Below are 15,438 nucleotides of genomic sequence, written 5' to 3' on the forward strand. Positions count from 1 at the left end.
TGGCAACACCGTACATTTTCAATAAATATGAACTCCAAGAACCAAGGCTTTGTGTTGCAAAGAGTTTGTGCCGTTATGTTTATTTTGATATGTTAAGTTTTAATAAAATTTCTGAAAAAGGGTAATGCACTCTAAAAATGCATGTCATGACTAAATAATGCAAAACCAAAAAAGATGAGCAAGAAAGCAAACAAGACAACAGGAACCTTACCTCTGATGTGAGTGGCTGGCCATTTTTTAACCAACTGTATGAAGGGCTTGGTTTTCCTTTTGCCTTACATTCCCAAAATAGACTGTCATAGAGAGACAGAAAGGCATTTTGGATTTTTTTATCCCATTCTGGGAGTGCTGAAAAGAATATGCAAACCATTTTGAGCAGGAGAAGAATGATTTCGCTGGAGGTATGCTGCCATTAATTAATGAACTGAGCAAAGCTAATTAGTATCTGTCCAACACATTCTTATTGTATTGCAAGTGAATTCTGTGCAACAATTCCCTGGCATTAAACTTCAGGACTAACTTGGGAAAATGTTAGAGATCAAGTGGCTAGTGGACAGGAAGTTCAGTTTAGATATTCATTTTTATGGCCAAAATTTGCAGAAGCAGTGATTTTAGATGCCTGAAATTCTGGACATGCTCTCTGAAAGCACCGAGACTCCTACTTTCTAAAAAAAAGTCCTCCTCTCAAGGTACTTGGATCTGTGTGCCAAAAATAGAAATATCAAAATCATTATTCAGTAGCTAATAAAACTCATGGATTGTAAATATTACCCCTCTGTTTTACCCACATACCTGAGACCATGGATTCAGACCGTGGGTTCTTTGGTTGTAATTTCCAACACAAATACTACACAAAGGAATTGGAACTACTCAGATTAGAATAGCACCTTCTGCATACTTACGGCACATTGACATAAATTAATTGCTGCATAAAAGCAGAATTTGAAAGAATCACATACAAGCTCTGTAAACATCCAACTAAGTACTCAAGGACTGAGCTGAGCAGGAATCAGCTTGAAGCAGGCATCAGCTTGAAGCAGGCTGACATTTAGAATAGTTGTCAATGTATAGGTGAATATGAGACCTAGGGAGAACAACTAACACCTGCCTAACTTTGGGATAAACAGAAGCCACATGCAAGTGAGATACTAGGTTGCATCCCTCTCCCTCTAGCATAAGTGGTTGGTGTCCTAACATTCCGTGAAAGATTTTTTGGTTAGGTTATTAAATCGTAATCTTATAATCTCCATATGTATATAAACATATATACACACACATACATGTAGTTCTTACACAGAGCGATTTAATTTTAGGAAGAGAATTGTTATCCTTTGAGACTAGCAGAACAAGCTACTTAAAAAGCCTCCTTCTACAGCATGACCCTGCGGGTAGCTCATGACTGCCCCAACAAAGTACCTCGAGATTGTCCAACATTAGATTAATACGATGCCAAGGAGCCGCTTCTCAAAATGCAAAAGTATCTTGGATACTGCTTACCATGCTTACAAGTGATTCTAATTACATGTCATTTTTATTGCTCTCAGAGCCTAAGGCATGGGATCTAGATATCATACACAAAGCAGCAGACATCGTCCAGGAAAGAAACCCGATTTCCTAGGGACAAGCTGCCTAGAGAGTAAAAACACTGCAGCACAGAAATTAAGTGAGAGGAAGTGAATTACATAGATGATATACCAGCCCACTCCTAATATGATAAAAAAAATCTTGTGCAAAAGCTTCATGAGTGCTGTTTATATATTTCACTATGAACAGCTATTAATTAATTTACAAAGCACATTTAATAAGCACATTGTTTTAGATTGTATTAACTGATCATAATTTTGTAGTTGCCTACGCCGCTATCAATCACGTCCAGGTAATCTACTGAACTTAATTTTAATGGAACTGCTTGATTGATGTTCTGCAAAAATTAGTGAGCAATGAGAACAAAAATAACCCCCTAAAAGCAAAGAAATAATTAAATATTCAAAACAACAGCAGACCGCTCTATTCCTGGCATATGTCTTGATATTAGCCATGGCTGCAGGAGACTAGTAGCTTATCAGCAAAGCCTGCACCTCTTCATTAGAGGAGATTTACTTAAAAAAAAATACTTGCCAAGGTCTTCTCAACAGGTGTTAATTGTAGGCTCAGCCTAGCTTTCTGTAATTTTTTTCTTACTGTTGCATTTTATTTTCTTTCCTTCTCTTTTGAAAGATTTATGAGATAAAGAAAAGATCTTCCTTCTTATTCGTGTCAAAATATGTTGCTTTCCCTGGATATCAACAATGGGACTAAAGAGCACCTAATTCACCTTGGCTATCAGAGACCATCATGTGTGACTTGGATCACAGGGAATTAATGCATGCGGGAAGGGAAAAGGAAAGGGAGAACAGTTTCACAGAAATATTATTCTCCACTTTTAGACAAGGAAGAAGGAGGGGGAGACAGTGGAATGAGTTTCCCCTGCTTTGCCCTCATCTGTTTATGGAGCAATACAGTTCAGCTGGAATAGAAGGTGAAATAATCTTACACTCGCATGAACCAAAACCTCATGAATCCTTCCCTGATCTGCATCTGGGGCAGCACAGCTTTATGCTGCTGTGAGCTATTGAGAGTAAATCTTTTTGCCTGCCCTTAATGTTTCATGTAAATGTACCAGGGATTTCTTTCTGCCTTGTATTAACCTTTACAACTTCATCATGGCACAGCCCACATTTTCAATCTGAGTTTTAATGCAAAATATCTTTATTTGCTGAGGATGTAATTCAGTGAAGGTCACTGCAGACCTCCAATCATTTTTTAATCAGCTTAACCTGAACTACATTTCGTATCTCCAGTAAGGGGCTAATAGACTTCATCTGCAAAATACATGTGAACACCATCATGCTTTGTAAAAGAAAAAAAAAAGAAGAAATTAATCTGCTTACCATAGACAAATAATTGACCTCTTGCAATGTTTCTTCCTCGAATGTTTCCTGCAATGCACTCATAAGAGCCTTCATCTTCTTGCTGAACATCTGGGATTTCAAGAACTCCTTTGGTTTTGTTGTGTTCGATTTTCTTTGTCAATGAGTTTCCATCAGACCTCTTCCAGCTAATACTAGGGACAGGACTAAATAATTATATTTCATTAGAGAAAAAGAGAGAGAATTTGTTATAACAGAGAAAAGATAATGTTGAAATCCTTTCATAAGAATAATAATATTTTTAAAAATAAATCATTTTTGTTTCTAAGCATGACATACAGAGGTTCATAAGGCTGAGATTTTATAACCTGTCCAATTTATTTAGGGGCACAAGTCCAACAGTGGGATGAAGTCCTCAGTGAATTCTATGATTGCTTCTTAGGCCAGTTTGGATTTTCCCCACAGTTATTGTTGCTTAGGGCTCAAACCTGCTTTTAAACACCATGACACTGAAGGAATGACTTTGGAAGTCCAAATAAACACCATAGAAGCACTGAATTATTGACTGGTTTTCAGAGCAAACAAATTCTCTGTAGCATTAGTGGTATTTTCACACCTCAAAATAGGAAATATTGGACAAGAATTCAAAGGACCTAAAAATACCAATAAATCTAGGTAAAAAAAAAAAATGGGAGCCAGGGTAAAAGAGGGCAGACAGACAGCTGAGAGAGGAAGTGGAAAGCATGAGACTTTGAGGCTGAAAGGAGGTAGAGACAAAAGAGAATATTTCTTGTTTCATGTTCTCATAGCTTTCTATAATTTTCATTTATATTTGGATCAATGTTTTCTATACAATAAAAAAATAGTCAAGTGTGAAGACGGCTATAAATACTTCTTTGATTTCTGGTAATATCATAAACCATACAAGCCTCACTTTCATGATCTATTACGTCACCAAAACACTTTGAAATCATAATAGTCTTGGACTTCACAGTTACTTTCTGTTTCTGCAAACTAAAGCAAGCTGCTTTTTCTAAGCAGATGAGCAGTCACGTTTTGAACAGCTTTTTACAGAGGCTTTGGCTAAGTGCTGACTTCTTTTCCATTGGAAGTAACATCAACAGGAAACACTAGGTACTGAACTTGAAAACATAACTTTCATGGAAAGTAGAAGTGCACATTGCTGTTGTCTGCCAGTCCCCAAGGTCTCTGGCCTGCAGTACCGCCTTACAAAGAATTTATTCCTTTTTAGCAGAGGTTGTAACTGCTCAAACCTTGAATTATTTAGGTCCCTAGTTCAAATCCTTGTTTATCAACCAAAGAAATCAAATCACAAATACAGAACGGATGAATTACTTAACACAGGTCAGTTTAGACGTAATTTCTGCATTTTGAGTCTGTGTGGCTATGATGTTTGCAAGTTGACCCAAAGCCAGAAGAACCAGGACCCTGGAGAAGTGTGACTACTCAGCAAATTACACAGATTGAACAGCTGGGCAGGTGTTAACAGAGTAATTACAAACATAAAATCAACAGAAATAGACTATATACAGGACAATTTACAGCTAGACCTCTCTAACATGCAATGAATAACAATCCCATAAATTTGCTTAGTTCTGCATTTAAGCTTGAAAGATAGGACGGGTGCACTGGAAGTCTGTAAATGTTTTCCTTGTGCTGGTGGGAGTTCAGCTTGGCAAGGGAGCCTCCAAGCTGCCTTTGCCCCTGCTCTGTAAAACCAAAAATCATAGTCTCGAGACCATAAATTTAACCAAGGGATCTCCAAGTGCTTTTAAGCAGTGTAATAATTTCTCTAGCTGCCTTACATTGTCCATCATAACTGAGCTGCCTGTGAAAATAGTTTAAAACTATACACAATTTGCTCTGGATTTTGGAATAAACTCTGCACTACTATTTATATATATGGATAACTCATATGTACATACACACACAAGTTCCAACTCTTACATGACTCCTCCAATACAGCTGAACAATTTGCTATGAATGAGAGAGACTGGGACATGTCAGACATTAACCAGTGAAAGAGCTGGAAAGAACAACTGAGATTTTATTCTTCTATTTCCCATTTTGGTTCAAGACCTATAAGGTTGTTTAAATTCCAAGTCTTTTCAGACAACAGTAGTTGTCATCACCACCTTTATTAATTGCCCTTCACTATGATACCAAAACCTATTTCAGATGCAAACTTGTTTAATAGTATTCCTTACTAGGAACTTTAAAAGGGCTTTTCTGTTTTTCTCCAATGGACTGGTTGGTCTGTTAAAAGGTACTGTCTCTTCCACAAACCTTGGATGACATTATTCATGCAGACATTCTGTAAACCAAGTTACTTTTTAGTTATTTAAAAGAAATGCAGCTCTTGTGCAGAATAGGTCTGTCCCACAATTGCCACACTCTACTCAGGAAAACAACCAGAGGTATTTTGCAGTCTTGCGGTGGATTGATACAGACTGCTGACGACACGAAGGAGAGCACGGCTGGCTTCTAAAATACTATTGCATATTAAAGAGTGGGTGAATAGCTACTGTATAACAGAAGCATGCAGTACATTGAACGCCAGAAGCATTTAACTAGTTACTTTAAAGGCAATCTCTTCTGGATTTTTTTTTTTTTGTAACAGAGATTAAAGAAAACTAACAGCCATATGGGAGAAGAAAACCAACAATTAGATGCATTCATTCATGCTCCACTACCTGAAAGTGCTTCATCTAAATATTTCCTATTCTATTAGCCGTTTGTTTTCTCTTAGTACTGACTATTCATGAGTAGTCTGCACTGACACCAAGGCCAGAGGCAGGGCTCTGGAAAAAGGCCCCTTTTGTCAACTTGTCAAGTTTACCAAGGTTTGAGCTGAAGACACTGTCCTGTTTTCCTTATCCACACCACATACTTATAATGACATCCTTGGGGACGTTTCAAGGCAAACTCGCCTCATTTTTGGCCAAACACAAGGGTGTTTGAAATGCACTCCCTCTGATGGTAACTGTAGCAGGATGACATAAAAACCTCAGAGTTTGGTTCATCAGCTTTGCTGTGATTAAATGCAGAATTGCAATAAATACTTAACAGCACTTTGTTCTCCTGCCAGGGAGTCTTGTGCCGAGTGGCCTAGTTTTATCAGCAGAGGGAATTCATTTGTCAGGACAGTAGCTCCTCATCAGCCTGAGCTATAGGTTAAACGAGCAGACTGCAGGAAGATCTATAGCTCAGCCATGTGCCATCATCCATAGGAAGGACCTTTGTTATCACAGCAGCTTGAGATGTGCATTTCTTCATTGCCTTTGCTGACACCTCATTATCATAGACTTTCCAGCATCTTCAGTCACTGTATTTTGCAGAAGGTGGGGTTTTTTTTGCTGGTTTCAACTTCTGATGTTAGTTTACATTTTTATAACCAAGTCTCTTAACAGCAGCCATTACTGCAGGCCATATGAAACCTTTCAATGTAAAAAAGACCCTGAATTTAAATTTAAAGTTTACTTGAATGAAATTGTTTTGCGTAACAAACTATCTATTTACAAGTTGATGTTTTAAGTGAAACTGTCCTCTAGATATAGGTAAGTGTATACAAAACCTAGTTTAATAAATATAGCCTTATGAATTTTTGTAGGATTATGTTGCATAATCATATTCTATTGAAGGTCGATATCTGACATTGCTACACAGACTAGTACCTTCCTATGCAGATTTGGGGTGGTCCTGCAATTGGTGGGTCTTCTTTTTCATTTAGTCTCTACCAATAACCAGATTAAAATAGATACTGCTTGGGGATAAAAAGTTTTGGAATATATAAAGAAACAATGAGTACACTTTTCAAATTTATTACACTTCATAGACAAAATCTTGCTTTCACCTGAGTAAATAAGAAAACAGTGCATAAATATGAGAGTGTCTTTGTACACATAAATCTGTAGTTTATTTGAAACCTTCAGAGCATCTAGAAGTACTAATTTAATTTATATTCTACCATACAGGCAGCAGAATCACAAAACCATAACTTACTGACTTAGAAAGAAAAGGCGATGGAAAATATTTTTTGGTTGGTGACAAGTCTTGTCACACTGAACATGAAATTAATTTGTCTGCAGCATTACTGCCCACACCAAGATGAAGGTTCCAACTTTTTGCAGCAAAGAGTCAGCAGCCAGATGATGCATTGCATCTGTGCCTCATCTTTTGTCCTATGCATCTGAGGACACTTCACAATAAAATTAAATCTACAGCTTTGATAATGAAGACCATGCCTAGTTAAACAAATGAGACAAAGCTGAGGTTTGAAAGCTGCTATCATGTCTGCATCAACTGCTGACACAAGGAAGAATTAGGATCCAAGGGGCACAATAATTAAAGCACTCAGGCTTCTAATCATCCTGATGTATTACTTGGGAAACAGCAAAGCAGCAAAGTTTTCTGAAACCTGATAGCGTCTCATTCTCCTGTGGTCACAAGCCACACACCTTAACCATGTAAGAGTGCTTCTTCCAGAGCTTCTTGCTCATCCCTTAAAGTACAAATCTTAAGGTATTAGCTCTATCAGGAATGTGGGCTAAAAATAGCAAATTTCACTTGTGGTGGCAGAAGTCATTCATATATATATATGATTTTAGAATCCTGTGATTGATCTTTTTATAGCCTCCTACATAAACTCCTTGGGAATATACTAGAATAGCCATCTAATGAAGAAGCGAAGCCTGGTATTTTTATGTAAGTTTAGTAAAGATGGTTATTTGGAACACCCTTGTAGCTGTGCTATTATCTACTCATACTAACAGCCTCTAGAAAAACCCTTCCCTAAATACATTTACAGGAATATGTGAGGTCTTCCCATGAAAAATGAATATTCTGAGTTGAAAGAAATCCTGTTTTATATTATTCACATATGGTCTTTACAACCTCAGCTGGCAATGGCCCATCTGCAGGGATTCTGAACAGATTATTTCCCTATCTTTGAGAAGAGAATGAAGAAAAATGTAAAACACACAGTCTAATAAATGTGTGCACCAGACATGAAAACTATGAAAACTACTTTGCTTATTTTCATTCCAGAAACTATTCTTATTTGTGCAACAGAAAAAAGTTATTTTTGGAAGAAATCTAGAGAAAGCAGCACAGTAACTCAACTGAACATAATTCTTTGCATGGTACTCAATCCCCTCAAAGATATAGTGAACAATAATTTAGATGTATGGCATGATTAATGTAGCTTGATCCAAAACATGACTTTTAATACTGGCATAGTATTAAACACTGTCAACATAATGAATATTAGTGCAGAACACAAAGTCTCATCTCTTCTATTAAACTGCCACGGGCTGCAGTATTTGAAATAGTCAAGCTACTATTTCATATTTCAGTTTTCCCTCTTTTAAAAAATTAAGTATAATGTACCTTTTTTGCCTGTTTAGATTCCCCATGCCAATCATCAGATAGCTGCATGCTACTTACATTCCTTTTTACCCAACTGTATTTTCATCACATTGAGAACTAATTTACTTTTCAAAAACTTCTCTACCATTCATGGTCTCTATTCTGCAAAGCAGGATTCACAGTCAAGAGCTGGCCCAAGCACTTTTGTTCATTCGGGATCCGTCCCTCAAAACTCTCCTCCCAAGAATAAATACTGAATCTTTGCACACACACACACCCCCCCCCTTTACTTTCCTCAAAACACACAAGGTTTTATGACCAGGCTAGAAGACCATTAGAGTCAGTCATAATATTTTCATGTAAAACACAAAGAGCTTTGCAACAGAGGTATGTGGAATACACCTGCCTCTGGGAGTCCCACAGCCTAGCTGACAGAGTACTTCTTGGTTAGGTGGCTTTGAGTCCCCCCAAGAAAAAGGCATCTTAAAACTCAGCCATAAGTCTGGCCTCTTGTGCTTGCATTTTAAATGTGGAAGTGTTTTCTGAGCAAGGTCCAATAGGTACGATTTGCTGATCCATATAGAAAAGAGATGCTATTTCTCTAAATACCATGAAAGTACTTTCATTTAAGACTTTTGGAGACCAAAACCACAGCAGGTTGCCTATAATCTGCCTTAGACGTGAAAGATTTCTGTTATTCATAGCACAGAGGTAGTAGCAGCTGACAGCATTGTCTGAAGCAGTGGACTAACAGTATGAATACAGAAAATTATGGATAATGGGAAAGCAGTTCTGAAATCCAAGAGAGATAATAACCGTTAGTGCCTGTGGCAGATCAGAGGTATAGCTCAACAAATGTTGAGCTGAATTGATTTTAACATAAACAGACAATAGTAGGGGCTAGTGTTTTAGTGGAATTTAGGCATCTAAAGGTGCAGACGGCCATACTGCTGCATTTATATGTGCCTAACTACAATAGTAAACAGCTGGAGATAGGAAACTTCAAGCTTTTAACAATGCCACTAATCACCTACATACCTTTAGAAATATGGCCTTATCTAATAAGTTAAGAGTATTTCATCCACAATCTGTTTTTCTTGCTTTATTCACATATAAATGCCAGCTCTGAAATAAAGCTTTTTCAGTGATTGACATGTTAGTGAAAATGTGGTTCAAGGCTCTGTTCAGAGAGAAAGCAGCAGACTGAAAACAGTACAGTTCTGTATGAAACATCTAACCTATCAAAAAAATCTAGAGGAGAAATTCTCTAGCCACACCACTAAAGAGCCTTTACTCACAAACAGCACCTCTCAAATACATACACTAAAGTAGATGCACATTAGCAGTACGATAAAGTTGTGAAGAAAGGCTTTCTGCCCATGGATCATTGGTATTTACTCAGTATAACTCCAGGGAAGTATAGTAGCACTGGTTTTCAGCTGCAGTACTATATATGAAGAAAACATATATTAAAGCTGCATTAACCCCCTCTCAGCCATTCCATTTTCTAAGCACAGCACAGAAAGTACTGTGCTCGCAGAGGGATTTTGTTATCCATGTCCTTTCAGGCCAGTGTTTTCCTCCTTGAGATGTTCTTAAAATGGCAAAGCCTGTGTGCCACATTAACGTGACCCATCTTTACCCCTTCAGTAAGACGACACTGTTTTGTACATATAATTTACTCTGTTTTTGAAATGCTTTTATGCAGTCAGTGTATCACTGTTAAATGCTTTCCATGCAACAGATGGAAATATGAAGTGACAACTTGAAATGTAAAGCCTGCACTGACTCACACACAATTAGGGAAGTATTTAAAGAGGAGTAGCTTGACAGTATTTGGAAAGGGAAATCAGCTTTAGCAGGAGCATTCCAGTCTGGTACTTGTTTTGGGCCAAAAAAGTGCATATACCTTTGAATATGGCTCTGTAGAAATATTCTTCATCCTTAAACAAAAATTAGCCCCAAGATTAGTTTCTATAAAAATCTCATCTGAAAGGGAAGGCCATTTCCTGTCTTATTAACTTTTTATTTGCTTTATTTTTCTACTTCTCAGTGTAGGTTCCAGAGGAACATTTGATTAATTTGTGCTGTCTGCAAGTCAGGCTTTTAACCTCTGGGAAAGCTCTAAACAATTTAAAAGCTTACAGCCTTAAAACAGATTGTCAAAGTGAACTTAAACTAAATAGAGGTCAACAATCTAAGGTTACTTTAGCTTTTCCAGGGAAAATGGATGCTCATTGGAAAGACTAGTTTTCGTAGGCTGGTTACACTTACTCAGTCACCATCTGCTCTTTGAATACAGAGCACCCCTCGCTGTTTGAATGCGCTACTCCTTCTGTAAATGAATACAACAGCGTAAGCAACCTAGGAAAAATATAGGCTCCCGCAAGCCTAATAGATTTGTAGATTTTAGCAGGAAGGGCTACCGCTAAGGCTTCCCAGGGCTCGTCACATCACTTTGGAGAAGAGGGTGCCGAGAGCCATGTGAATCTGTTAGATCCATTCTAGACAGTACATGCTCTCTTTCCTCAAGTTTCATTCTTAACGACAATACCACACAGAAAAATATTCCTGTTTTGATGAAGATTGGATGTGAATGTGCAGTTACACCACTGAATGCTGTAACCTGAAGTAAGGTCTCACCCCAGAGTAAAACTCTCAGGAAATAGTCTTTGTTCTGGTTCCCCATCTTTAAGCTACAACCAAGTGAGCTTCAGTTATGGTATTGTTTTCTTATTTCCTTGTGAACACATTGAACAGAAATAAGCAAACCAAGATAAGGTTAAAAAAAGTAAGTTTTACAGATTCACATTCTGACCAAAAAAATTCTCCTGTCCAAATTAGAAAGAACCATTGTTTCTCACTGTAGAACTGTGTTAGAACCCACATCTTAATAAAAATCAAAAATCTTACTTTCCAAGGGCAAAGCATTCCAGTTTAACAGATGAGCCCTTCACTGCATATGTTGTTTCTGGAAAACGGACTTCAATCTTTGGTTCATACTCCCCCATCACACCTGTTGAACATCAAAACAGCTAGCACTCCAGTTGAGCCTCAGACCTGTCTAGTACAACAGAATTTCAGTGTAAAAGAAAGGATGGCATTAATAATGTTAGAGCCTTATGTTCCACCCATGGCAATCAACATGTGATGTCTATGGAGCAGGCTTAGCCTGCTGGGTGAAATTCAACCCTATGCTGAAAGCTTATGTGAATTTGTAAGTTCTGTGCATTTGAGCGTTGAAGAGCATGACTTTATACAAGCTCTATGTGTACACGTATGTTATACTTATGCATTAAGGTTTGAGATAATTTAGGATTCACACCTCTTGTTAAGGGGTGTTAACAAGCATTGGCCACTTCTCAGGACACTGGATAGATTTGAGGTGCGAGAGAGAATTATGGAATTCTGCTTCCAAAATACTTGTAAATCACTTAACTTCTTTAAAACATCCAAATGTGAGCTCCAGACTTGAGAAAGGCTCATCTAATTAGATGCAATTATCACATTTGAAAATCTGGCTGAACACCTGATAAACCAGCAATAACCCAGTATCAGTTTAGGGCATTTAATTTTGCAGCAGGTTTGGGATTGCTTTAGCAAACTAAACTTTTAGCCAAACTCCTTAAATGTGCATGCATCTTTTAGTGTAACTCATTGCAACAGTAATGACACCTATGAATCATTTTCCTGCACATAGTGTCTTTGCCTAGATACCACACTGAAAATGAACCGATTCTTATTTTATATTTAACAGGGATGCGGCTAATATTACACATACAATTTGCACCACTGCCTTAGAGGCTACCTCTTTAGGACCCAACCCAGAGGCCAAAGTGAATGGGAGAAGATAAAGAGACTGATAGAATGAGTCTGAGAAAAGGAATTAAGTAGAATGATGGAAGAAGGAAGAAAACAGTCAGGAAAGATCTTTAGCATTTACAATCACAGTTTGTACCAAATTATTAACTTTTGAGCTGAGGAACTGTAACTGTTTTGGGTGATCAGATTATGTTATAAAGCAGCACAGTCTCATAGTGGAAGTATTATTCTATAATGCACAGTAGAGTTTTATTTATCCTAGAAACGTAACTCTATACAGACTTTTGTTACTGATTATCACCACTGCTTTGCAAACAGTATATTGAAATTTAGGTGAGCAAACTTACAAAACAAACTTTGTGTAAAGATTTCCCAGGTATATATTTCTCACTGTGAACATTTAATTAGAAGTGTTGCCAGAAAGGTATTTGTATATGTGCAGGTGTGTTTCTCACCTCAATGACTCATTTTGAAACAGCTTTTTAGATTTGATATGAGCTATACCTAGACTATAAATTTAGAAAGCTTTGCCAGATTTAAACCTCAACACAGGCATCCATAAGATGAATAATATTAATGTACCATTTGACATTCTCTTGCTATTTTTCAATGATATTGAGCACTGCTTTCTTTTCATACGTTTATCTCATCATCCCTGTCTTGACAGTTCAAAGCTTGTTCAATCCAGCAGAAACTGCAGGATCATGTCCCAGTGCACAACTTTTTACTGGAAGCCTTTTACCTCCATGAGGTATTTATACCTCCAGGAGAATTGATACCATGAGGTATCAATTTCCAATAACTGGAGATGGACCAGTTCGCATTGGGCGGCACGTTTTTAGCCAAGCATGCCCAGATAACTTACCATCGCTGCGGAGAGTGAGAGGAGTGGGTGGCCCCTGCACACTTTGCTCTGCTTTGGAGTTAGTTACAACACAGGTGTAATTGCCCACGTCTGATGGCTCTACTTTGGCAATGTACAGATTTCCCGTTTCTTGTGAAACAAAGCGGCGAGTATCTTCCTGAACATATAAGGTATTATCATTGAAGATCCATGTATAGGACAAGCCTAGAAAACACCAGATACATATCATACATCCTTTCCAGTATAATCTGCTTCCCATTAGTGCTTAAGTGCAATATTGCCAGTTGAAAGAACGAGTCAGTTACAGGGCAAACCACTGGGGATGCACAAATTAGCAGAGGCAAGGTAAGCATTGCTTTAGTTTTAAACTCATTTCAAGCCACTTCAGAAGGTCACAAAAGTTTTTGTCCCTTGCTGCTTTTCATTTTCCTGCTTAGCCTGTTTTTAAGTAGGAATGGCAGTGCTGCAATGCCATAAGAAAGCTGTTTTAGTAAATAATTTCTATTTATAACACTTTCCTTCTGAACATCCAGATAGCAAATTACTGGTCAGTGTTACAGCTCCTTTCTTCACTCTGAATATGGAGAAATGAAACTGGTAACTTGGAACTTTATAATGAGATTCTCATGAAGGAGGGAGCTCAGCTGCACACAAATATTTTGTAGATTTAATATTTGATCCTATTGCACATTTGGGCCTTCTCCTTATCTTCCATACTTACATCTGCTCCATGCTTCTGTTCTGACTTCCTAAACCCTTCGCTGCCATCTTTTTCCATCCAGTGTTTCACAATGCATACCTTAATAACGTATGCCTATAGTCTAGGCAACTTAAAACTAATTTATTTGACTAGCCCACCCTGGAAGGGCAGATGTCCATCTGAGCTTACCATCCAAGGACCCTGCTTTTCAGAAGGGCATTTTGGCCAAGCCTTCTTACACTGCCATCAGTACCGCAGCGAGCAGGTTCAGTGCTTAAAACACAGCATGCTGCAGCACGAGTACACCCAAGGTGTCCTGCCAGCCCTATGCTGTGCCTGCTCCGTGCTGCTGCTGGTACCTGACAGCAGGAGCGGGACTGAAATTCTGTCTTTAATAAGACACAGTAAATCAGAAGTTTCAAAAATCTACCAGTTTAGCTTTCCTTAATTAAATGTATAATTCATAAGCTAACGGTGTTCTGCCAACAGCTTCATTTCTACACATTTCCCCCATCAACAATCCCATTTGAAAAAGATTATTTACATTTCTCCCCCCCCCCGTTACAACATGGGTACAGTATGGTAATAAGCCTGCAAACTCCAGTACTTTTGTGGAGTTTTAGGTTATCATCTTTTAACATTTTAGGACTCTCATTAGAAATGATGCATCTCCAGGGAGCAATCAATGACACTTTCTATACTTGGCTAAATCCTGCCATAGGCTCTGTTTTACTACAGCTTAATGCTAAACTTTTTTTGATGTACAGTAAACTTAGAAAATGCAACAATTCCTAAAAGTGTAATACAACATGTGTGTACATATACATGTGCATGCATACAGAAAAGCACCATGTTTTCACATTTGCATGCCTATGTACTTTTAGGTACCTGGTTAAAGCACCTATTTACAGAAGAAAATCTGGACATGGGTGGGTTTTTCCTCAGGGAGGATCAGCCTATAGCTAGATGTGAGTGATGTAGCCATGATGCGATGTGTCTTCCAGAGAGATACTATATACAGACTATTTTCCTGCCTCAGGCACAAAGTTTGATGACTATAGCCTGGCTGGACAAACAGACCAAAGTGACTGGTGTGGGCAAAACTTTTTTCAACTCATTTTTTGAAGTTCTAACCTGAAAGTTAGAGACTGTAAAGAAAATACTGAAGATTTGCAGGGTAAATACTTTAATGTATGTTCACTTAAACAGTATGTTGTAAACTTAGGATTTCTGTGGAAGAAATACCTTGTATCTGCAATCTCCTCAGATTTCACAAGAACATCTGCGGGCTGGTGCTCTGATATCCCTTTCATGACAGCTGGAACCCTTGCTTTCCTCCTCACACAGACCTACGCAAAGCACATATGGGCTTATGTGCAACAAAACTGCTCTGAGACGTTGAACCGCTGATAGTTGGATGCACAGACTTTCATGAAAGGTTAGTGTATCTAATGATAAACTGGAGGTAATTTAAAAAGATAAATAGGAAAAATTAGTTTGGAGGTTACCTTCCCAAAGTCCAGTGCTAGCAATTACAGGGCTGAAGAAAGCACTGACTCACTCTAATAAGGCACCACCATACCTGCTGAGATACTAAATGGATGCCCATGAAGGACCTTCAAACCATCTTATGGTATGCCATCAAAAAACAGATTCCTGATGTAGGACCTGGTGATGCAACTACATTTTCTGTGTAGGACAGAGTATACGAATCCTAACAGAATTCTATTAAAACCAACTTCATGCTACACAGA

At 38.0% G+C, this 15,438-nt stretch overlaps 1 protein-coding gene across 5 annotated transcripts in view; it reads right to left on the reverse strand.

Moving 5' to 3' along the window:
• LOC142415435 (contactin-6-like) overlaps window positions 1–15,438 on the reverse strand; it is a 92,410-nt gene that overhangs the window by 52,558 nt on the left and 24,414 nt on the right. For 2 of the 5 annotated variants that reach the window (XM_075513767.1, XM_075513768.1), the window contains exons 3-6: window positions 12,985–13,188; window positions 11,211–11,313; window positions 2,931–3,115; window positions 212–348 (exon numbers count right to left, since the gene is read on the reverse strand). In XM_075513767.1, the coding sequence (XP_075369882.1) occupies window positions 212–348; window positions 2,931–3,115; window positions 11,211–11,313; window positions 12,985–13,188 (629 nt within the window). Of the gene's footprint in view, window positions 1–211; window positions 349–2,930; window positions 3,116–11,210; window positions 11,314–12,980; window positions 13,189–15,438 lie in introns of all 5 variants that reach the window. The other 3 variants (XM_075513769.1, XM_075513770.1, XM_075513771.1) reach the window with 3 other exon arrangements.

The sequence above is a fragment of the Mycteria americana genome, chromosome 11, assembly GCF_035582795.1.
Source record: "Mycteria americana isolate JAX WOST 10 ecotype Jacksonville Zoo and Gardens chromosome 11, USCA_MyAme_1.0, whole genome shotgun sequence".
Taxonomy (NCBI): Eukaryota; Metazoa; Chordata; class Aves; order Ciconiiformes; family Ciconiidae; genus Mycteria; species Mycteria americana.